The following is a 25825-nucleotide window of genomic DNA, read 5'->3' as shown; positions in this document are numbered from 1 at the left end:
CAGCTAGGGGAGGCCACTCATGCTTTCACCCTGAGGATGTCCACTTTTCCACCCCCTTGGGGCTCCAGAGCCTGACGCAGGAACCCCTCTCCCATGGAGGTCACAGTTTTGCTGAGTGCCTCTCAAGTTGCCAGGCAACGAGCTAGGCCCCTGAGGTGGAGCAGTTTGTTTAAACTCTCCACACCTGAGCAAGGTAGGCCTTGTGGTATCATTTTGCAGGGGAGGGAACTGAGTGAGACTCAAGGAGGTGAGCACCTTGCCCGAAGTCACAGGGTATCTAAGAAGAGGGGTGGGGTTTCAACCCCAGTGTGCCTGGCCCCAAAGCCCAAGCGAGCAGTGGGTGGGCCTGGTTACCATAGTTAACTACTACCTAGAAGAGGGCCTGGGCAAAGGTAGGCACTTAACGAGTATTTGAAACAAATGAATCACACACACACACACACACACACACACACACATACACACACACACACACATTTTCTTTCCTTCCTGAATCTATATCTAGCACCCATTCTCCCTCTTTTTTCCATAGCCAATTTCTCACAAGACAAATGTACCCAGTCTTGGCCGCCTGCCCATTCTCTCTTCAACTCACCCCAAATCTGTCTCCTGCCCACAACTGTTCCACGGAAATTGCTCGACTGGGATCACCAAGGGCCAACTAATGAGCAAAGCCTGGCTGTCCCTGGCTCTCGAGATGGCAGCAGTTCTCACAATGTGGTCCCCTGACCAGTAGCAGCAGCAGCAGCACTGGGAACTTGGGAGAAATGCAAATTCTCAGGCCTTAATTCAGACCTACTGAATTACAAACCTGGGGTGCCAGCAATCTGTGTTTCAACAAGCACCCCAAACACCCGTGATTCGGATACACGCCCAGGTGTGAGCACCGCTGATCAGTAGTTGCTCCACACTTCCTCCTTCTAGCTTCCATGACATCCCACTCCTCCTACCCTTTTGGATGGCTCCTAGGCCTTCCTCCACCCTATACACAGTGATTTTCCCTCTTGTTGTCTCTACTCTTTCCTTCTCCTCTTCTCCATAACCTCCTGGAGTGGTCATATGTATTCCATGCTTGTAACTACCACCTATAAGCCAAAGACATCCACCTCTGTAATCGCTTTTTTTTTCTTTTTAATTATTTAGAGACGGGGTTTCGCTCTGTCACCCAGGATGGATGGTGGGTAGTGGTGCGATCGTTGCTCACTACGGCCTTGAACTCCTAGGCTCAAGTGATCCTCCCACCTCAACCTCTCAAGTAGCTGGGACTACAGACATGCACCACCATGCATGGCTAATTTTTAAAACTTCGTAGAGATCTCTATGTTGCCTAGGCTAGACTAGAACTCCTGGCCTTAAGTGATCCTCCTGCCTCTGCCTCTCATAGCACCGAGATTACACAGGTGAGCCACTGCACCAAGCCGACCTCTGTAACTTCTAGCCAGGACCTCTCTCCTGAATTCTCCAAAGATACATCTTCATCCTGATTTGTATTAAAGGAGGGAAACACACAAAAATCACACAAGGAATCACTAGAAATCTTTAGAAAGAAATTCACAACAACTGAGTAATCCCAATTCAAAATGATCCAAGTATACAGTTTATCTGCTGACTTAGGGAACATTGCACGCACTCACTAGTTTTCTCTTCCTCTTTTTTGATTAATGGATTGATTAGTTTATGCCTAATAAAAGCAAAGAGGTCTTTTCTAATGCTTTCTTTTGGTGGGCATGGGAGTTGGACACTTCACTGAGTGATCAGTACCTGGACGCTTATTTCCTGGTACATCATAACCCCAAGGTCTTAAGCCAACATGCCTTCGTAAATTTAAAGAAAAAGTTAACTTCCATGCTCTTAAGTTGGTCCCAAGAGAGACATCTGCCCTTCCCTATGCACTTAGTTGATGTTTGGCATATAAATGTTTACTTAATCTTTGCCTCAAGCTAAAATGCCTCAGAACTCATAAGTCATTTAACTCCCAGTGTTGCTCTGAAATCCAGTGCTCCAGCATCATTGCAGGTTAAAAAAAAAAAAAAAAAAAAAAAAGAGCTTCCACTGCATGCTGCCCCTCCCCTTATCCTATGCTCCAATTCTCTCGGTATAGCCTCCAGCCCTTCACAAGAAGGCCACATGGTATGTTTAACATTTAAAGCAATAGGTCATCTCCAAGTGGCACAGGTCTGGAAAGTCACTGGTCCTCCTACTCACATCCTGGTGTCCACCACCCAACTGCCTATCTTCGAGAGCAATTCCTGGGCACATGTTTCCACATGTAAAGTCAACGGACAGTGACCTCTGGGATGTCTGATTCATAGTAACCAACACCCCCATATCTGGAACCTTCTCATTGAATGGTCTGCTTCCACCCTGACATTCTCAGCCACCAGCCAAAGCAAAATCTGTTAACTCTGCTCTGCCCGACAGAGGATGGAGCCAGCAGGCTCACACCACCTGCTACCACACTGTCAAACCCTTCTTGTCACTATCATCAACTCCCAGAACACACCGGCACCCATGGGAGGACACTGGCTTGTAGAACATTGGCCTCCCTGACTCCAGCTCTTACCATCTTCCTGAGCCTATGGTGACCACGTGGGTGATCCATCCCCAACTCCGGCCCCTCCTTCCTTGGTATCTTCAGTTCTATGACCTTCATTCATTCATCTTCAGTCACCCACATTTGTGGCCACAACCATTGCGAATATTTTCATCTTCCAAACAAACCCACCTCCAAGGTTGTAAGCACTGACCTCCCCTTTCTGATCACCATCTCCTGTGCTTCCTTCCAGCCATCGACTTTACCTTGCTCCCACTCCATCCTTGCCGGCCTCACTTCCTGTCCTTCATCCCAGACCTTCTCCCCACATCTCTAACTCAAGGCTCCCTGACACCTGCCCCTGGCCATTCAGAGAGCATATGCTACAGCGGAAGAAAGGCAAAGCTCCCCAGCTCAGAGTGAAGGTCCTGCTCTAGTCTCTCTATTCTTTGGGAAGAAAATGACCAATCCTTATGCCTTGGGATGTCTGAGTTTGGGAGGATTAACAAGCCTGCTTTGGACTAGTCAGGCTGCTTCTATCTCTTTCCCTATCAGATTTATTTCCTTTTGAGGGTACGCACCTGACCTGCCCCTCGGGTTTCTTGCTTACTGCCTTCCACTGCATGCAATTACTAGAGCTAAGGGCAGCCTGCCTCTCTCCAGCATTTCCTTGGGTTTTTTTCTTCTTTTGGATTCTTCTCCCAAGTTTCAGGAACTCTTCTCACAGAGGAACTCATTTTTATTCAATTGCTAATACACCTTATTATTACTATTATTATTACTGAGACACAGTTTCACTCTTGTTGCCCAGGCTGGAGAGCAATGGTGCAATCTTGGCTCACTGCAACCTCTGCCTCCCAGGTTCAAGCAATTCTCCCACCTTGGCCTCCTCAGTAGCTGGGACTACAGGCACCCACCACCACGCCTGGCTAATTTTTTGTATTTTTAGTAGAGACAGGGTTTCACCATGTTGGCCAGGCTGGTCCTGAACTCCTGACCTCAGGTGACCCACTTGCCTCGGCCTGCCAAAGTGCTGGGATTACAGGCATAAGCCAGCGTGCCCAGCCCACCATTGGATTTTTAAATCAATGCTGGTATAACATTTTTGAAAGTCTTTTCTTCCTGTTGAAATTCCATATGAACTTACTTTCTAGAAGTGGGGAGAACATTCTTACTAAAGGTCAAGTATGTTACTATCTGAGGAAGAGAGCGATCACTGTAAGAGCCTTCATGTGCATTTCCACTTGCTCAGACTGAACACAGACTGCTTACTGATGTCACTCTGGTTTTCCTAGATATAATTCCTAAAAACTGTGAACTGGAACACCTGGGTCTGACCAGGACTAATATAATTATTAATTAATTATAATATTAATAACATAATTATTAATATTGTGCTAATAGTAATAACATATGAATATATTATTTATGTATACTTATAAATATATAAATATACTATTTATTAACACATATTTATATATTTGTTAACATATATTTATATATTAATGGTATATATTCATATATTTCTAAATATATAGTTAATATATACATATATATTTATAAACATATAGTTAATATATATTAATGATCTATTTCTAAATATATAAATTTATATTAACAATATATAAAAATATATTATATATGAATAGATATTTGTAATATGTAGCTTTTATATATTTAGAAATATATAAATATATATTAATGTCCAACATTAATATATATTAATTGCATATATAATATACAATGTCCAACTGATTTTATGTTACTATACTAATATACATTTATAAATTACATTATATATTATATGTAAATATTTATATTTATTTATATATTGACATATATTTATAAATATATGTATATAAATAGACAAAATATATATACATATACAAATATATGTATATACACATGTACGTATATACATATGTACGTATACACATATACAATCTACATATACACATATGTACATATGTACAATATATGTATATATGCATATACATATATTAAATATATATTTATATTTATAAATATGTATTTGTAAGTATATACATTTATATTTATAAATATAAATATGTATTTGTAAATATATACATTTACATTTATAAATATAAATACACATATATATATATATATATTTATGGAGGAAAGGTCTCACTCTGTTGCCCAGGCTGGAGTGCAGTGGCACCATCACAGCTCACTGTAGACTCAACCTCCTGGGTTCAAGCAATCCTCCCACTTTAGCATCCTGAGTAGCTGGGACTATAGATGGGTACCACCGTGCCTGCATAATTTTTAAAAATTTTTTTGTAGAGATGTGGTCTTATTATTCTGCCCAGGTTGGTCTTGAGCTCCTGGCCTCAAGTCATCCTTCCACCTTGGTCTTCTAAAGTGCTGGGATTACAGACAGGAGCCATTGCGCCCGGCCCTGTAATACATTTTTTGTTAAGTGAATATATCTAAAAGTGATGATGCTTTTCCTAAACTTATGTACAGTATTCCTTTTTTCTGAAAGATGCTAGCTCCTGTTTAAAGAGAAAGAAATTACTCTCCTCTGAAAGCCACACTTGGCAGCAAGATTTCTGGCTGGTTAGAAGCAGTGTGAGCCCGGACGCTGCAGCTGGAGTGGCAATGCCTAGCTCCCAACGAGTGCTGTTTACAGTGACTACATGTCCATGCATTCAATCGTCCATCTATCCATCAATTCACCTGGTCAGGTAAATGTTGGCGAAGATCTGGGTTCACACAGAACACAATACCCTTTCTCCAGAGGACCACTGACACAAAACTATTTGAATTAACATTCATACCTCCACTAATTTGGCAGAACAAAACAAGTTCATAAACCAATATACAGGTTGGTTGTTCAATGTAATTGCTTAGCAAAAAAATATAAAGTGCATTAAGTACCAAGGAACAATAAGCCTTTCTCTGATTTTTAAAAGTATTTTTGTGTGGCAATCCACGGCATAATAGGTTACTTAGAATGTAAGACACGCATACTAAAGAGCTTGTACAGAGGCTGGGAAGGACGACAGGAGAGGCAAAACTGAACAAAATATAAGCACTGGCACCTCCCCCTCTTTTAAGGAACGATGGCATTCAACAAGTGTTTGTTAAATGAGCCACTACCATATGCTCGACACCGTAAGGCATGTGGAGATGACAAAACACACTCTTGATCTGCTTTAAATCTGGTGAAGAAGTCCGGGGGTGTTTGCATCCCAAGTAGCACAGCATGGGGCCCAGCACTAGGCTAAACACGGGTGGCAGGCATTTGGAGGAGAGAGCAATCATGAGATCTAGGGGAAGGCTTCCAGAGGAGGGCATGCTAACAGGGGCTCTCAAATCTGAAGCATGAGCAGGCACTTGAGAGGCAGCCAGGCAAGGAGGGGCGAGCAACATCAACAACCGGGAAGAATCTAGAGCAATGGCTGTCACGGTGTGGATTCCATCACCACCACCACCACCACCACCACCACCACCACCACCAGCTTTTAAAAATGTAAATTCTCAGACCCTCCCGAGACCTACTGAGTCAGCAACTGTGGGAATAGCACCCAGTGATCTGTTTTGAACAAGTTCTCTAGGTGATTCGGAGGCACGCTTGAGTTTGAGAACCACTGAGTAAGAGCAGGCACTGCCCTCCCTTAAACTGGCTAAGCAGGAATCTCAGGGCTTTCCTCCCCTACACCCTCCTGCAAATCAGTGTCTAGGGAGCTAGGCAGTCATAGGGTATATGGAGGGCTGGGGGCTGACCACCCTCTCCCAGGCTGCTCAGATGGTAAGCACTGTTAAGAATAATTACATCTTCCACTGGCTTCACAAATCTCTCTCATGCATCTCCCTTCATGTCCTGGACTTCTAACTAACCACTGGATACTGGGAGACCCAGAGGCAGAAAAGAGATAAAGCAGAGGAAGGAGGCAAATGGGACCTCTGTGAGCCCAGAAGTTTGGTGGTGATGACACGTTTCCCCCCAGGCTTGCAAAGCCTGTACCTATCCTATAACCAGAGAGTTGCAAGAAGCTCTAGAAGGCAAAGCAGCAGTTGGAATTCCACTTCTCTTCAATCAGATTGTTAGAAAGAGCAGCAGGAATATTTTGGAAATTGTTATTGAGCTAAAGGAAATGTTTGTAGCCCCTGGGAGACTAATAGGATTTGCCAGGGCATGGCTTCAGGCTCTCCTTTGCGATGTGCAACCTTTGCTGCTCCACATCTTCCCCATTGATATAGCTCATATTCTTTTTGGAAGCACTTTGGTTTACATAAGCTTTTTCTTCTGATATACTAGTTTCTGGGCTGACCACACCACTGAAATGGTCCTTGCTAAGGTCATCAAGACTGTCAAGTGGCCCCAATATGCGCGTGTGCAAAGAACCTTCTACTGTCAGTTCATAGGAGAGGGTGGAGCATGGAGAGGCCTCACCAACTCAACAGGGGGTGTCACATGGAGGCAGTTGTTGGACTGGACCTTGGGATGATGCCTGTAGAATGACACAGGTGAACCAGCTGCTACTCAAATAGGCTCACACGCACCTGAGATGACCACAGCTCTGTATCGACTGGGCAGCCAGCCTCCCACACACCCACATTGTGACCTGCCTCTATATTTGAGCCTGGGAGTTGTGTTTTTGTTGTTGTCATTGTTATGAAAAGCAAATGAGCCATACTACAATACCGATGAATGCTGAAGACATCATGCTAAGAGAAATAAGCCAGTCATAAAAGGATGAATCCGCCGGGCACAGTGGCTCATACCTGTAATCCCAGCACTTTGGGAGGCCCAAGGCGGGCGAATCACCTGAGGTCGGGAGTTTGAGACCAGCCTGACCAACATGGAGAAACCCGGTCTCTACTAAAAATACAAAATTAGCCAGGCATGGTGGTGCATGCCTGTAGTCCCAGCTATTTGGGAGGCTGAGGCAGGTGAATCCCTTGAACCCGGGAGGCGGAGGTTGCGGTGAGCTGAGATCGCGCCATTGCACTCCAGCCTGGGCAACAAGAGTGGAATTCTGCCTCAAAAAAAATAAAAAAAAAAAAAAAAAAGAAGATGAATCCTGTATGATTCCACTTACTGAGGCACCTGCAGTAGTCAAATCCATAGAGACAGAAAGTAGAATGGTGGCTGCCAGGGGCTGGGAGGGGGGGTAAATGAGGAGTCACTGTTTAAAGGGTACAGAATTTCAGATTTACAAGATGAAAAGAGTTCTGGAAATGGTTGTACAACAACGTGAACGTACTTAATGCCACTGAACAGTGCACTTAAAATGGTTAGGATGGTAATTTTTACATTGCATGTATTTTACCACTAATTAAAATTTGTCTTTAAAAAAAGTAAATGAGCTATTTTTGTCTTACTGCAGCGTGCCTAATTCAATAGGCAATAATCAAAATAACAATGAAAATAATGTTGATTTCCATACTTGGGAATTATTTAGGTGCATTCCATTATCATCCTCTATTTACAGGTGAAAAAAGTGAGGTGAGAGGATAGTATAGCCAAGCTCCTACTCCTCCCATGAATGAGGTGGGCTGAGATTCCAGCCCACAGGTCTGTCTGACTCCAACGCAAGAACTGTGAAGCCCATGCAACTTTCACCATGCCAACTTAGCTCATAAGAACAAAAATTCAGTGACTGTGTGTTGACATGCACACCTAAAGACCTCTGGGTCACTGGCCTGCCCTGGAGTGTTACACCAACACGTATAATACACATATATTTTAATATTATGGTAGAAAGTTCTGGCAATGAACTTATGGAGAGAATTCAACAGTTCCTTGCTCTGTGGTAGGTGTCTCAGGTCTGGAACACACAATGTCCAACTCTGATTTCACGGAACACATGCATCCAACCAGCTGGCGAATGAATTTTCATTCTGTCAAGCACATCTCGGAACACATGCCTGCATAAAGCATGTCCCCAGCCTTTGAGGGTCTTAGAGCTAGAGACATTCCCGGATCTGGGTTCCACAATAGGCTGTACAGTGAAGAGCACAGGGAGCCTGGGCTATGGAAAGAAGCCCTGCAGAGCAGTGAGGGTCAGGGGTCGTAGCCACACATGAGATGTACATACTTGAGGCCAGTACAACATCCAGGGGGAAAAAGAGGGACACGCCACCTGCATTTCCAGGCTGAAGGGCAGTTGGCCTTGCTTCTAATGAGGCCCAGGAAAAACCCCTATGTGTCAGTAGGGCCTAAATGCTGGGTACCCAGTTCTCATCTGCTAATCCTGAAACCCACACTGCACCCCTCAACCTCACACTCACTTCTGCCCGAGTGCAGGAGCAAGGACAGAAGTGGCGGGTGTCTTCAGATAATTTTGCTGGAGGATGTAAGAGGAAAGCATGAGCCCCGCTTCCTTCTCCTTTCCTCCCAAGGTCTGTGGCAGTGAGTTCCCCTCCTGTGTTCCTTCCAGAGCCGCCCCACACCCACCCCAGAGGTGAAAGCGCAGGAGTACCTGGTATGTGTCAGTGGACCCACCGGTCGCTCTGGCCTTCTCGGGGGCAGTGCGCCAGGTCTGCTGAGAGAATTGGTCTTAGGTGGCCGAGGCTTTTTTGGTGGTATGGCAGGAACGGAGGGCTTCTGTAAATCCAGTTTTGGCTCTCTCTCTGGTCTTTCTTTAAATCATTGTTTAAAGAAAACACACATCTAGTGTAAGTGACAGTACTTAGATGCAGATCACTCATTTCCTGCTTAAAAAAAAAATCACCGATGCTATTTCTGAAGGTGAATGTGGAAGGCCAAGAGCACCACTTATTCTTTGTCAGGTTAGAAGAAGTCCCACAGAGCTCACTGTTCCCTCCCTTGCACACCTTCACTCATGCTGGTCCTTCTGCCTGAAGCGCCCTTCTGGCCACTGCCCACCTTCAGCATACTCCAGTTCTTCCTTCGAAGCCTGGCTGAAACGTGACACTGTCACGTTCCCTTCCCAACAGCTCAAAGGCAGACTTCCTTCCTTCCTTACCTGAGCATTACAGGGCAGCACTTTACAAACACGCTCAGACACTTTCTGGGTGTTTGCATGTTTGGCACAGCCTGTAGGCTGACGGCCCCTGAGGGCAGGGCCTAGGTCTGGTCAACTCCTCAGAGCCATATGTGGTGCTGGTATGGAGTCAGGGCTCAGCAGAGGGCTGAGGGGTTTGGTCAGTGGCCCACGGGACCTGCTGGCTATGGCAAGGAAAGAGGCCTGACATGTCTCAGGGTGGCCTCTGAAAAGGGCCATGAGTCAATAAAAGGGAGAGCATTTCAGGGAACAGTGAGTTCTGGATTCTTCTTGTGCACAGTTCGAACTTGGAAGGCAAACTAGGACTTCACAGGTATATGGTTTCCAACGCTTTTTGGAGTCAGAGCTATTAGAATGAAGTTGAAGCCAGATCTGTTGGTCGAACGGGGCAGTGTTCAGTGACAACCTCATATTTTCTGTTCTCAACTAGCCCTGCTCCGTGCATGGTATAAAAAGCATACATCCACATTCTTCTTGATAAAGATGGAACTTTAGAGAGTTGCCATTGGACTATAGGCAGGTTCCCTATGCTTACTTGTAAGATGGTACTCAGGACAACTTTTACTTGCAAACACAGACTCATGTTGTTTGGGTCCCCAGATGGTTGGCAAAAGGTTAAAAAAATCCATCAGGGCTGGGTGCGGTGGCTTATATCTATAATCCCAGAGCTTTGGGAGGGCAAGGTAGAAGGATCACTTGAGGCCAGGAGTTCGAGACCAGCCTGGGCAACAGTAAAACACCATCTCTACAAAAACTAGCCGGGCATGGTGGCACACACCTGTAGTCCCAGCTACTCAGGAGGCTGAGGCAGGAGGATTGCCTGAGCCCACAAGTTCGAGGCTGCAGTGAGCTACAATCGTACCACTGCACTCCAGGCTGGGTGACAGAGCAAGACCCTGTCTCTAAAAAAAATAAAATAAAAATAAACCCATCAGGTATTATTGTGCTCATCCCCACAATGTGGGGAAATATGCTCCAATCAGGAATGCTGGGAACTCATATTATGGCACACAGGGGCCAGAGGAGGAAGGGCTCTGTTGAAATGCAAAGCAGGGGACATTTCTCCTGTTGCAGCAGGACAGGAACTCCAGCAGCCTGCAGGATGAATGGAAAAGATGGAAAAGGCAGTTTGTGCTCACCCAACAGGGAGACCAAGTCTCCGGGTAGGGCTGATTCCCTGGCTTCCCTACTGCATCTGACCAGGGATTCTGCCTCCCTGACCCACTGTGGCATAGAACAAGGGATCATGGGAGGGGAAGGAACCAGCAATGTGGGGCCGCTTGGTCAGCCAACTAGGGTGGTTGTTCACATGTAAGCCTAGTCCATAGGTCAGCATGGACTAGTGCAGGAAGTGTCCCTATCACGGAGACTGGCTATTACCCAGAAACTAGCCATGTATCCTCCATGAAGACAGAGGGTGGTGTCTGGTTAATTCACACCACACACACCTTTTTTTTTTTTTTTTTTTTGAGACAGGGTCTCACTCTGTTGCTCAGGCTGGGGTACAGTGGCGTGATCACAGCTCACAGCAGTCTTGATCTCCAGACTCAAGCGATCCTTCCACCTCAGCCTCCCAAAGTAGTTGGGACCATGGACACAGGTCACCAGGCCTGGCTAATTTTTTTTTTTTTTTTTTTTTTTTTTTGGTAGAGACAGGGTCTTGCTATGTTGCCCAGGCTGGTCTTGAACTCCTGGGCTCAAGCAGTCCTCCCGCCTCAGCCTCCCAAAGTGCTGGGATTACAGGTGTGAGCCACTGTGCCTGGCCATACCAACGCTTTTATACAAAGAGTTATTCATATGGTATATATTCAATGCCTGTTTTTTTCATCAATCTGTGACACAGACCTGGCCTTCACAATGAGGTTCCACAAGTCAAGTTCTAACTGCTCACTGCGAAAGAAAGAGGTATAGCTTCTTAAGAGCTTGCAATGTTGGTACAATTTTTGGCAGGCTGATATGAAATACTAAATTTCACAATAAAATTTCACGAGACCACCAAGGAGCACCTCCAAATAATTACATTCATTAATTCAGCATTTCTCTTGTGACTTAAAAATAACTGCTTTTTAAAATGGAATTTGCTCAGCCTCCTGTTCATAATAACTTAGCACTTTTCCCATAAAAATGTGTGATCAATCAATCCTAGATACCTAATAAAATGAGTCCTTCTACAGTATGCAGATTTCTTTGGGAGAGACTCTCAAAATGGTAGGAGTCAAACACGTTCATAAACCTGACTGCAGGACACACATTAGGCTACTTCCCTGGCAGTAACACTCCTGACCACCTTCAGGAGACTCCGGGGACCAAGCTGCTTCTCCCAGTACTACCATGCCACCCTCCCCTCCTCCAGTATCCTTGACCAAGGACATTTGTCTGTAATAACGTTAACCAGAGTCAAGGGTCCATGAGTGACCAAAGAAAAGAGCTTTCATTTGTTTATTTCTCTGGATGTGAATTTCACTAAGCCAAATCCATCCATCAACAGTGAATGAGCACCTTGGGACACTAGGCATGAAGGACAGGCTAAGTGGAAACTGACAGATATATACCAGGCTCTAAAGGAACTTACACCTGACTTCAGGGTGCGGAGAAGGTGGCCGCGGTAGAGACATCAGGAAACAGCAGCGATGTGTTAATTGACTAGACTGGTAATTTTTCATATGATGAGAAATTCTGGTCCCATGAAGTACCACATAACCCTCTCCTACTTCCTTAGCAATAGGATTTTTAAAAGCAATCAAAACAAAACCATGATCACCATATTCCAAAGGAAAAGCAAATTCTGTGGGTATTCTGGACTAGCTGTGTAACAGACAGCTTCAGCTCTTGCTGTTCTAGAAGTGCCAATGAAGAATTGATTTCATACCTTTTTCTTCTGTTCTGTTTGGAAGCATTTCTGGCCTTTCAGGAGGTATCTTTTTAATTTCATGTTTTCTCTCAGTGGTGCCTAGGAGGGAAAGGGTAATAGTGATCAGAAAATGTTTTCTCTATTCAATTATTAGACACACCAGCATTTAAATCTTTATCAGGTAGAGCAAAGTCAGTACGTTTTTTTTCCCCGAGTTGAGTGTTAGCATTACCTGGCAAACACGAACTGTTTAGAAACACAGCAGAAGTCATTTCTGGCCTATGTCATTAAGCTCACCTGCCTATGTATCCTTAATTTATAAGAACACCACTAATAATATTTTCTGATATTTAAACCTGATTTCCTTAGGCATCAATATAGTCACAGGAGGTCACTGGGTGGGGGTGGAGAATGTGTATAAATAAATGTCAATTATCAAACTTTACAAATAAGGGGCCACTGAAGGTTGTGTTCTACCAATAAAAGGGGGTTTCATAGGAATCTGGATCCCATTTTGTAGCCATTTTAAAATAGGGCCTGGAATTATCTGATACTCCTCCCAGTAAGAGGTGAAGTCTACAGCCCCTTGCCAGGAACGTGGGTGGGCTTGTGACTGCTTCGATCAGTGGCAGGAATGATACCACGTAACTTCCAAAGTTGAGTCATAAAAGTCCCTGTAGTTTATGCTTTACTTGCTGGAATACTGAACCTCCATGTAAGAAGTCAACTACCCTGGAGACGCCACATATAGATGCTCTAGCCTATAGCCCCAGCTGAGCCCAGCCTTCCAGGCACCCTTGCCAAGGGGAGCCAGACATGTGAGGGAAACATTCATCCTCGAAGTGGATCCTACAGCTTCAGCTAGTTCAGTATTCCCAGCTGAGGTCCCAGATATGATGGAGCAGAGACAAGCCATCCCAGCCACGGCCTGTTCTTGACCCACAGAATCCATGAACATAAGAAGGTTGTTGTTTTATGCCACCAAATTTGGGGTCCTTCAAGTATTACATTTTTTCAAATGTACCACTTAGCATTTAGTCTTTACCCACATGGACTGCAGCTGCTCCCTTACCTGGGGTTTTCTCATTGGTGCCAGTGGCCTCAGGCATGTAAGAGCACTTGAGAAATAGCTAAAGCACAAACCAGTCAAAAGTACTCCTCTTATGTCTGGACTGGGTTAAGTTCTTAACAAACTCTTTACACGACCAGTTCCAAAGATGGGTGCTTGGTACTAGAAATCTCAATTACACAACCTCAGAGGACAAAAGATGTTAAAAAAATATCCACCAAACACACCCTTTACTTAATTCCTCTTACTGACTCACTACAAATTAATCACTGCACCTCATTTCTGTCAATTTCATATCTGATTTTTTTCTGGTAAAATAATCAAACACGAGGAAAGTTGATGATGGAGAAAATATGAATATCTATCTCCCCATTACAAAGGAGTTCCCAAGATCATTCAGGCAAGATAAATGAGCAGTAATCTATGAAGATTAAATGCCATCTTGCTTTGCCCCACAGAGACCCATCATAAACTTTGGTAAAATTGTTTTAAAAGAGTAACAATTTGCCTACCATGCTACAATCTACTCACCTAACAATAATGAAATCAGAATCATTCCTAGAGACACAGAAAGAACTGACAATCCTACTATACTGAAGAATCCAATCTTAGCTACATTCTAGACTGCCTGAGCCTTGGACTCCTCAACTAATCTCCACGGTCTCTGATCAATTACCAAGGCCTACAGGGAAAGGAGTCTTCAGAGAAAAGCAAATAAATAGCTTGCTTCAATTTCAGCACAATAAAATATATGGCCAGAACCACTAGGTGGCAAAATGAAACTGCTCAAGGCAAACAAGGATGGGGGGCGGAGCAAAAGATGTAATTAACATCCAATTTCAGGGCTTAATCTCTATAATTCTCAACTATGCCAAAGGGAATGGGAAAGGAATTTGGGGTCAAGCTTTTCCTCCTAACTTGGTGGCCCAAAAGAACTTAAAAATCACTTCTTACTAAGTTTATAAATAAACCAATCTGGAAACTTATTCATAGTTTAACTGTTATAGAAATATCATAATTGTGAATGTGTAGAACTAAAAATACCCCTTCTCTTCTATTTTAGTTGTTAATTTTTTAAAATGCTACTTAACTAATTATTCATGGAGGAATTTTTCCCTATAATTAATTTTAACTATTATAAAGAGGAGTTCTACTGGGAAATATGAAATATCTTTTTATATATGAGAATCTGGTGTGAAACGAGCTACCAAATGTTCAACATCAATTCTTCCTGTATTATTCAACCTGAATATCTGAACTACACAGAAAAAAAAGTGAATCAGACTCTTCAAAATTAAAAAAGAATCATGAGGAAAAGTATTGCTAGAAAAACATCTTTTTGTTGAGGCGTAAGTGAAGTCAGTACAGATTTTGGTTAACCGCATGGGACAGACACTGAAAATTCAGCAACACTGTACATGCACAACAATGCTATGACCCGTGGGAAACAATCTTCCCTAAGCTGACCTTCAACTGGGCACAGGTGAAACAGGGCAATTAAGTTCTTTTCTCCTCAAAAGCTGTTTACTTAAAAAACCCAAAGTTGTTTTTTCTTTAAATTCTTTCTGATCATTCTCTTTGGGAGCCTAGATTTTTACACTATATCAGGGTCACATTTTAACGGTATGTTTATCTTTTAGGAAAAACAGAAGTATCTTTAAAACCTGCCTGCTGAGATCAAATCGTAACTTCCCAAGTTGTCGATCTATGGCACTTGACCCAGGAATCCTGAACTCTACACTGAGGATGATTTGAATATATGCAAAAAGAAAGATGCACATTTTATTTGATGGAATGGAAAGGTACATTACCTGCCCCTTGTTTGACGACAGGAGCGGATGGAGGCGGTGGCTTCTTGGGTCTCTGAAAAATTAATAAAAATTATACCACATGAGACTGTTGGCAAGCCTGTCCTCTCACAGAAGGACCACAGACATTGTTTTCTAAGTGCAGTTTGGACAATTTAGAGAACCTCTCCAAAAAAATTGAGCAATCCTCTCTCTAGGGACGTCAGTTTTTGGCACCTCTAAATAAACACTACAATAAATCCAGTCGGCAAAACAAAACTCCAATCGACAAATGAAACGCCATTTCCCCCTTTCTAAATTTGTAACAGCCTTCTGGAAAAGCACGGCTCAGCAAAAATGGCCTGAAACCAGCAAGCACAATGGTACTCCTACGCTGAAGCTGCATTTGCAATTAAGATTTAATCTGCTGAATAACCATGCAATTCAAAAAGAGTCACTGTAAAGATTCAAAATTGAATCTGCTCTGGATGTAGGACTTTCAACAAAATGCAGGCTGAGGGCCCACTGCAGCCACATCAGGTTGCAAGCCTTTTGTCCCTTTGTATGCTGAGGCTGGCAGGCCATTTGTTAGACATCCCACAGACTCATTGTACACGTGATAAACTGGAACAGAGAGGGATTTTTTTGTTGTTGTTTTTGTTTGTTTGTTTTTGTTTCGTTTTTGTTTTTTGTTTTTTGCATATCAGCCGTGATTTGTTTTTCTCACACGCTGTCACTCTGTAGGTGATGGAGGCAGCAGTGCAATCAATGGCATTCATCCCTGAACTGGTTCCAGAGTAGCCAGCATTTTCTTGCCACCCAGGACTGACTGAGGGAGAGAGATGATCAGACTGGACTTGGCAAATTATTCCATGGCCAAAGAATCCAGCCAGGGCACTGTTCTCAGACAGCTGTGTTAGGAGGAAGAGGGACCGAGGGCAAGGGGAGAACTATCTCAACATCAAAATCATTAAGGAAGGAAGGAAGGATGAGAACGGGGGAGGGTTTGAGCAGAAGATCCACATCCCTGCTGACACTTCTCATCCTCTCTGGGCATCATATACTTGTGATTTTTAAAAAGCTCCACGAAGTCTCTTCTGCTCTCTGAAAATGTACTACTGTGACATTACCATTACCAAGGGGACCAGCCAAAGCACCCACCCACCACCAGCCCTGACCCATCAGTGCCTGATGCAGCACTGCAACATGGAAAGAAATGGTTTTAAATAAAACCCAGAGAATATTACACCCACAGGGAACTTTCTCAGGGGGCATCATAGCATGTAGGCTCTGGATTCAATAACATATCAGCTTTGTTTTTTACCAGCTGGGTGATTCAAGCCAAGTTATTCCATTAGGTGCAGGCTGGGGGTGGGGGAGTTCAGAACTTTACTGGCATTATAAATCCTGGCTCTTTCCACTATTACCCACAGACGTGGGGCAAGTGACCTCACCAAACTGAACCTTCTCATCTATAAATGGTGACAATATGACCTCCCTCTTAGGAGAAGTTAAATTCATAAGCAGAAGTAAGCACTGACTTGTTTAACCTGCGTGACAGTGATATGATACCCATTTTGCAGACGAAATAATTGAGGCTTCCAGAGATGAAGTCATTTCTTGAGGTAACCAGGCTACTAAAAGGGGTTGGGGGCATGGCTAGGCATCAGGCCCAGGGCTGTCTGACCCACAGGCGTGCTGTTGGCCACCGTGAGATCCATCCTGCCAGAAAATTTCCACAAGACAAACCATCACACAGCCATGAAACCACACACAAGGAGTTTATAAAAACACAGGGAACTGTATTGTGTTAAAGCTGAAAAAAAGGATATCAAATTGCAGCTATAGTATGAGCTCAATTAGGCTGCAACATACACAGAAAGAAAAAGAGGAAAGAAATTTAAAGCAGTGATCTCTGATTCTGGGTACATATGTGTGTGCGTGTGTGTGTGTGTGTGTGTGTGTGTGTGTCATTCTTAATGTTTTTCAGTATTGTCTCTACGAGTGCAGAGAAATATACTTTATTAAAATAAAGAAAGCTGCTCTAAGAGCCACCTGCCCTTACACACAGGTGCTCTGTGGGATGGATGTGTTTCTGCCTCATGGTCTCAAATTATTCTTTCCCCTTTTGCCTGCCCCTTCTAGCTCTCCGCTAACTCTTTTTCTTCCTTCCTTCTCTGTCACTGGGGACAGAGACTGGGGACAGATGTGTGTTTACCTAACAAAAGTATCAGTGAAGTTCTGCCAGTTAACCTTCCTTTACCTCAGAATCAGAGTACAGGCATACCTCAGAGATACTGCAAACTCAATTTGAGACCACTGCAATAAAGCGAGTCACAAGAATTTTTTGGTTTCCTGGTGCATATAAAAGTTATGTTTATGCTTTACTGTAGTTTATTCAGTGTGCGATAACATGTCTAAAAAAGCAATGTACGTACCTTAATTTAAAAATACTTCACTGCTAGAAAAAACTAACAATCATCTGAGCCTTCAGAGAGTTGTAAACTTTTGCTGGGGGAGAGTTGACAGCAGCTGACTGATCAGGGTGGTGGTGGTTGAAGGTTGGGGTGACTGTAGCAATTCCTTAAAATAAGACAATAACGAAGTTTGCCGTATCGATTGACTTCCTTTCGTGAAAAATTTTTCTATATCATGCAATGCTACTTGATAGCATTTTACCCAGAGTAGAACATCTTTCAATACTGGAGTCAATCCTCTCAAATTCTGTCACTGCTTTATCAACTAAGCATATGTAAGATTCTAAATCCTGTGTTGTCATTTCAACAATGTTCAGAGCATCTTCACCAGGAGTAGATTCCATCTCAAGAAATCACATTCTTTGCTCATCCATAAAAAGTAACTCTTCATTTATTCAAGGTTGATCATGAGATTGCAGCAATTCAGTCACATCTTTAGGCTCCACTTCGAATTCTAGTTCTCTTGCTATTTCTGCCACATCTGCAGTTATTTCATCCACTGAAGTCTTGAACCCCTGAAAGTCATCCCTGAGGGTTGGAATCAACTTCTTCCAAACCCCTGTTACTGTTGATATTTTGACCTCCTCCCATGAATAAAAAATATTCTTACTGGCATCTAGAATGGTGAGCCCTTTCCAGAATTATTTCAATTGACTTTCCCCAGATCCATCAGAGGAATCACTATCCACAGCAGCTATAGTCTTATTTCTTAAATAACAAGACTTGAAAGTTGAAACGACTCTGATCCATGGGCTGCAGAATGGATGTTGTAGTAGCAGGCATGAAAACGGCAATCATCTTCTTATACATCTCCATCAGAGCTCTTGAGTGACCAGATTGTCACCCAATAAGGTGCATTGTCAATAAGCAGTAATTGTCAATAAGCAGTAATATTTTAAAAGGAATCTTTTTTTCTAAGCAGTAGGTCTCAATAGTGGGCTTAAAATATTTAGTAAACCATGCCGTAAACAGATGTGCTATCATCTAGGCTTTGTTTTTCCATCTATAGAACAGAGGCAGAGTAGATTTAGCATAATTCTTATTTTGTTGTTTTTATTTTTGAGATAGGGTCTCACTCTGTCACCCAGGATGGAGTGCAATGGCGTGATCACGGCTCACTGCAGCCTTGACCTCCCAAGCTCAAGAGATCCTCTCACTTCAGCCTCCCAAGTAGCTGAGGCCACAGGTGCACATCACTGTCAGAGATCCCAAACCGAGGGACCGGCTGAAGCCGCGGCAGAAGAACATAAATTGTGAAGATTTCATGGACATGTATTAGTTCCCCAAATTAAGACTTTCATAATTTTTTACACCTGTCTTTACTGTAATCTCTGAACATAAATTGTGAAGATTTCATGGACACTTATCACTTCCCCAATCAATACCCTTGTGTTTTCCTATGCCTGTCTTTACTTTAATCTCTTAATCCCGTCATCTTCTTTGTAAGCTGAGGAAGATGAATGTCGCCTCAGGACCCTGTGATTGTACCAACTGCACAAATTGTTTGTAGAGCATGTGTGTTTGAACAATATGAAATCTGGGCATCTTAAAAAAAAAAAAGAACAGGATAACAGCGATGTTCAGGGAACAAGAGAGGTAACTTTGAACTGGCCGCCAGTGAGCCGGACGGAACAGAGCTATATTTCTCCTCTTTCATAAGCAAATAGGAGAAATATTGCTGAATTCTTTTTCTCTGCAAGGAACATCCCTGAGAAAGAGAATGCACCCTGAAGGTAGGCTTATAGACAGCCCCTTTTAAGGTGTCCCATCTTTTGTGGTTGAAGACCCTTTTAAGGTGTCCCGTCTTTTATGGTCGAAGCCGAAGGGATGAAATAAGCCCCAGTATCCTGTAGTGCTCCCAGGCTTATTAGGAGGAGGAAAATTCCCACCTAATAAATTCTGGTCAGACAGGTTATCTGCTCTCAAACCCTGTTTCCTGATAAGATGTTATCAATGACAATGCGTGCTGGAAACTTCATTAGCAATTTTAATTTTGCCTCATCCAGTGGTCCTGTGATCTCGCCCTGCCTCCATTTGCTTTGTGATATTTTATTACCTTGTGAAGTATACGATCTCTGTGACCCACACCCTATTCGTGCACTCCTTCCCCTTTTGAAAATCGCTAATAAAAACTTGCTGGTTTTACGGCTCAGGGAACATCACGGATCATGCCGACATGTGATGTCTCCCCCCAACACCCAGCTTTAAATTTCTCTCTCTTGTGCTCTTTCCCTTTATTTCTCAATCCAGCCGAGACACTTAGGAAATAGAAAAGAACCCACGTTAAACATCGGGAGCAGGTTCTCCCGATACACCACCACAACTGGCTAGTTTTGTTTATTATTTGCAGAGATGGAGTCTTGCTGTGTTGCCCAGGCAGGTCTCAAACTCCTAGGCTCAAGTGATCCTCCTGCCTTGGCCTCCCAAAGTGCTGGGATTATAGGCGTGAGCTGCCGTGTCTGGCAGCATAATTCTTAAGTGCCCCAGGATTTTCAGAATGGTAAATGAGCACCAGTTTCAACTTAAAGTCACCAGATGCATTAGCCCCTACCAAGAGAGTCAGCCTGCCCTTTGAAGCTTTGAGGCCAGATATCAACTTCTCTAGCTATGAAAGTCCTAGATGATATCTTCTTTCAATCGAAGGCTGTTTCATCAACTGAAAATCTGTTTAGTGTAGCCACCTTCATCAAAGCTAGATCTTCTGGATAACTTGCTGCAGCTTCTCCATCAGCACTTGCTGCTTCACCTTGTATTTTTATGTTATAGAGATGGTGTCTTTCCTTAAACTTCAATAACGAACCTCTGCTGGCTTCTCACTTTTCTTCCGCAGCTTCCTCACCTCTCTCAGCCTTCACAGACTTGAATAGAATTAGGGCCTTGCTCTGAATTAGACCTTGGCTTAAGGAAGTGTTATGCCTGGTTTGATCTTCTATTCAGACCACTCAAACTTTCTCCATATAATCAGTAAGGCTGTCACTGATTGATTGATTGATTGATTGATTGATTGATTGATTGAGATGGAGTCTCACTATGTTGCCCAGGTTGGTCTCGAACTGCTGAGCTCAAGTGATCCTCCCATCTTGGCCTCCCAAAGGGCTGAGATTACAGATGTGAGCCACCATGCCTGGCAATAAGGTTGTTTTACTTTCTTATCATTCATGTGTTTACTGGAGTAGCACTTTTAATTTCCTTCACGAATTTTTCCTTTGCATTCACAGCTTGTCTAAGTGTTTAGTGCAAGAGGCCTAGCTTTTGGCCTGTCTCAGCTTTCAACATAACTTCTTCACTAAGCTCAATCATTTCTAGCTTTTGATTTAAAGTGAGAGATGTGTGCCTTTTCCTTTCACTTGAACACTTAGAGGCTATCATAGGGCTGTTAGTTTGCCTCATTTCAACATTGCTGTGTCCCAGGAAATAGTGAAGCCCAAGAAGAGGAAGAGAGATGGGGAATCGCAGGTCAATGGAGTAGTCAGAACACACACAAGATAGATCAATCAAGTTTGCTGTCTTATATGGGCACAGTTTATGGTGCCTCAAAACAATTACAATAGTAATGCCAAAGATCACTGATCACAGATTACCCATAACAGACATAATAATAATGAAAAAGTTTGAAATGTTGTGAGAATTACCAAAATGTAATACGGAGACATGAAGTGAGCACATGCTGTGGGGAAAATGGCGCCAGTAGGTTTGCTCCACATAGGGTTACCACAACCATTGAATTTGTAAAAAATGCAATATCTGAAACACAATAAAGGAATGCATGGAAGAATGAAGTATGCCTGTCATTCATTATTTACAAAACTGCCAACAACCCATGGCCTTATTCTTCCTAGCCAAGTCCCAACAACGCCTACCCCTGGACATCTTCCTCACTCCTTGCTGGTCTGAACACTTCTCTAACCAATTTCACATGAGCCTCCTTTCGCTGAGGCCATTACCCCAGCGACCTTGCCTCAAACCACAGGGCCCCAAATTTTAAAACGACAATTACAAGTCATCATATTTTCCAAGATTACTGGTCAAAGAAAACAAATCCCTTTACTGTTGTGTCACATTTGATATGTAGCAGACACATGAAATGTGACAGAGCAGAGCAGAGGAGCACCGGGGGAGGGAGAGAGGAAAATGTTGCACTAACAGACAGTGTATGAAAAGTGTGGTCACAGCAAGCATGTGTGTGAATGTGGCAAAGGACAGAGACAGAAGTGTGAAGTTTTGTTCGGAAACCCGGCAGTTGCAGAGGCAGTTGGGGGCACAGTTTCGAAAGGAAGGAACAGTTTGTGAGCTGTCTGTCTTGCATCTACCACTCTTGATCAGTGCTGGCCAGGTGCCTGCTTTGCTTACTAGCAGAGGGGGTTTACAAGTTTTCCTCTTTTTTAATCCTTTACTGACTTCACTTCCTCTGGTTCCATCAAACTTAGCCTTCATGCTTTTTCAAAGGAGAAAAGATGCCACATTTTCAAACAGGATGTCTTTCAGGTAATTCTAAATAAAAATCAGGGCCAGGGTTCTATGCAGCTCTAGACTGTACCCCTCCCGCAAATGATTCATGAAGTATTGCACATGGGCCTACAATGTTTTTTTAAAAATGCAACAGGCCCAGCACTTTGGGAGACGGAAGCAGGGAGATTGCCTGTGCTCAGCAGTTGGAGACCAGCCTGGGCAACATGGTGAAACCCCATCTCTACAAAAAATACAAAAATTTAGTTGGGCATGGTGGCGCATGCCTGTGGTCCCATCTACTTGGGAGGCTGAGGCAGGAGGGTTGCTTGAGCCCGGGAGGCGGAGGCTGCAGTGAGCTGAGATCGTGCCACTGCACTCCAGCCTGGGCAACAGAGGGAAACCCTGTCTCAATAAAAAAAAAAAGAAACAAATTAAATTAAAAATTTCTTTTTAAATGCAACAGGAAGACAAGGCAGTGTGAACTGAGAAGGCAAAACAGGTGATTCTCCAGCAAAATGTGACTGTAGAAAATTCATCACAGGAGTTCACTATTCTCAAATAAAAAGACATGAGGAGATCGTTTAGTCGATTTCCCTCCAAACATCCAATTGTGACTGGATAAAGAAAATGGGGCTGGGGTCCTCCGGGCTAAGTAGTAGGTCAAGGTTTCCTGTGTACAGTTTAACAGTAATAAGATATTAACCAGCTCCTATAGGTGTACACACGAAAACATCCTTTCAACTCAGGCAAGTATTTAAGTCCTGAGTTTTTAGAGGCACTTGTTCTATTTATTCTCTTTATCCCTCCCTCCATGGTGAAGGTAAAATGCTCCAGCTCCAACCTCAGGTGGCTTCAGTCTGCTCAGTTTGCAGGTAAGTGCTAAAAAAACAGTGGATATTAAGAGCTGCAAGTCATCACAGGAGTCCCCCACCACCCGCCACCCCCGCCGCTGAGATCACTGAGGCCCAGAAAGGCTTTTTAAACAGCTAGTTGGTAGCCAGAGGGCCCAGAACTCTACGTTTCTCAATGTCCAGACTACGGGAATTCATTTTACAAGAGCCAACATGAATATAATGGTAACAAAATCAATGAATCCACATTTTTTGATTTCTGGGAGAGCCAAATGCCTTCCACAGTCTTCATATATGGAGGGAGCATAGGCCTAAGTGCATACGTGTCCGTGTCTGCCTGTGTGTGGGGTTGTTGGCTTGGACCAAGTCATGCAGACACCATCCTTCAAAGGATATATTAGCCAGATTTGATTTTTACCTTTACATTACCAGGAAGGAAGTAGATATGAATGTTCTGGAATGAGAATGGGAAGACAAGCTTTGTTTCCTGTGAAGGATTTCAGAACTGACTCTGCCCTTTGTTTGGCAAGACTGGCCCTTCCCAAGCAAAAGGCTCATTGGCTGACTCAACTGTTCCCCTGGCAGGAATCTGGTTTGCTACTTTGCCTCTTGAGCTGGTTTACCTACAGAACTCTGGCCCCAGAGATGTGATTTGTTAAAAACAAACAAACACAAACAGAAGTGTACCCTGATGGCTGGGTACCCTTTAGAGGGGCTTTGTTAGAGGAATATGGTGAGGTTCTGGAAGTAAGTCTCAGCTTGATTTTGAGCAATTCTGGACTTTGGGAGACCTCCTCCACACATTCCGCTAAGTTCTCTGGCGGTGTCTGTGGGTGAGGCTGGAGAGGGGACACAAATGGACAGCTCCTGATTAAGGCACCCCTTTGCAGCTCTAGAAACACATGGGGACCTCCACTCTGCCCTTTTCTCTCCTGCCCCTGGAGGACCAGCCACACCTTTGAAATGTGCAGCTGAAGCTATCCTCTAGGTGATGACAGTGTCTTTAACACACTCTGTACCCTATAGAGTCCCCAGCAACTGCCTGTCCTGTCACCCGCACTGGAGATCCCCAGGGACCTAGAGAACCTGCGCTTGGAAGAGTCCTTCTCTAGTTTCCTCCCTCAGCCTCTGGCCTAGTGGCCTACATCCATCATCTCCCATTCAGACTGATGGCCTATTGGGAAGTCGGCTAGGCCTTGACATTTGGTTTCTCCCTAAGATGCTCTTGCAGTTCACCCCTTGGCTCACCCCTTCATTCCATCTGCCCCACCCTGAAAGTGATGCCTTTATTCCATGCCCAGACACCATGATCAGATGGAAGGATCTGGGCCTCCCTTGGTCTGGGAAGGACAATCTGACAGGAGGCCAGCTTCCCCCTGCCCCTCCCTTCCACTCTTCCTCCTCTTTTGTACAAGAGAAAGCAGAAAACAGGAGAGGAGGGGCAGGAGGAAGAGAAGGTACACTCTGGCACCAACCAACTAAAGGACCAGGGGTTCTTCACCAGCAACCATATACCATGCATGCTGTAAGGCCCCATGAAGGAGAAGCCTGGGACATGGGCTCTGCCTTCAAAGACTATAGGCTGTAAGTACAGCTGGAGAAGGGAGAGGGAATACCATCTGGGTGGCTTTGAGAAAGCCCACTGGGGCTGAGTCACTAGGCCATACTCGGATGACATTAACTCCTTGACAAACCCCATTTCTTTGCATGTGAAACCACCCATGAAACTAAATGTTCAAGACAGATAATGTTTAGGTAAATTTTTTTCATAAGACTGCTTATTAGAAGCACATATTTCTTTCTTTTGGAAGGCTAAAAAATAGGGAAATTATCGGGCATCCTCAGAAACCAGAAAAACAACAGTTCTTCTTACAGATGCACGTTTTCAAATAAGATGTCTTTTAAGATGATTCTAAATAAAAATCGGGGCCAGGGCTAAAGGCTAAAGGACAGGATGAATAATAAAGAAAATGTTGACTAAGAACAGATTTTATGGACTGGGTTGTCAGAAGATGGAGGATAAGTAAGGTGAGTGGCCTCCTAAGAACTTGGTATAGGGAAGGCAGAGTTAAACCAGCAAAATTCAGCCATTGTGGGAATCGAGCAAGAGACTTCCTTTCTTGCAAAAGTTTGGAACCTGCAAAACTTGTGCTAAAAAAAAATCGTAAAAGGCTGGGTTGACACATGATTATAATGGAGAAAGTGGGAAATCTAACTGATTGCATCACAATGTGTCTGGAGATTGATGTGAACAGGAAGGGTCCAGTCAGTCATGAAAACAAAGACAAATGGAGACCGAAGGCAGTGGTGCAGTGCTCTTGGAAGCATTATTGAGGCTTAGTTGACTTCGACACACAGTTCCCTTGGCAGATCTTTCCCTTGGCAGATCTTTCCCTTTGGTGCATGAAGGGGCCTCAAGTGATACCTGCCAGACCCCCTGGTAAGAACAACAAACTCCTCTTGTTGATTCCTTGCCCTCCCGGCAACCAATGGATAAACGTGGCTTCCGGTGGAACTCGGTTTCTATGGAATCAGGCTCATAGGAGACAAAGTGACTGGGGCAGGCAGACCTCTGTGTTCCAGACTGGCTGACATCTGAGTTCTTGTTGTGATGAGTAAGCTGGCTGCCTGCTACCTTATTAAGCCTCTGTGACTCAGCAAAGGCGAGCCTGCATCATAGTCACAGCGACATCTTCGAGGGCAGGTTTCTGAGTCCCTGAGACTGAGCTCCCACTGAGGAGCATTCACTAGGGAAACGCCTATGGGAATCTTAGCAATGCCATCATTCCTCACTTGTACTAACACTG

At 43.8% G+C, this 25825-nt stretch overlaps 1 protein-coding gene across 4 annotated transcripts in view; it reads right to left on the bottom strand.

Moving 5' to 3' along the window:
* The window catches only part of LOC111531657 (SH3 domain-containing kinase-binding protein 1), a 307782-nt gene that overhangs the window by 42026 nt on the left and 239931 nt on the right, over positions 1–25825 (bottom strand). For all 4 annotated transcript variants that reach the window (XM_026451886.2, XM_023198963.2, XM_023198967.2 and 1 more), the window contains exons 9-11: positions 15266–15317; positions 12404–12484; positions 8989–9148 (exon numbers count right to left, since the gene is read on the bottom strand). In XM_026451886.2, coding sequence (XP_026307671.1) covers positions 8989–9148; positions 12404–12484; positions 15266–15317 — 293 coding nt within the window. The remainder of the gene's footprint in view (positions 1–8988; positions 9149–12403; positions 12485–15265; positions 15318–25825) is intronic.

Source organism: Piliocolobus tephrosceles, chromosome Y (genome assembly GCF_002776525.5).
Source record: "Piliocolobus tephrosceles isolate RC106 chromosome Y, ASM277652v3, whole genome shotgun sequence".
Lineage (NCBI taxonomy): Eukaryota > Metazoa > Chordata > Mammalia > Primates > Cercopithecidae > Piliocolobus > Piliocolobus tephrosceles.
The sequence above is the reverse complement of the archived record's forward strand: the minus strand, read 5'-3'. Positions and strand labels throughout refer to the sequence as shown.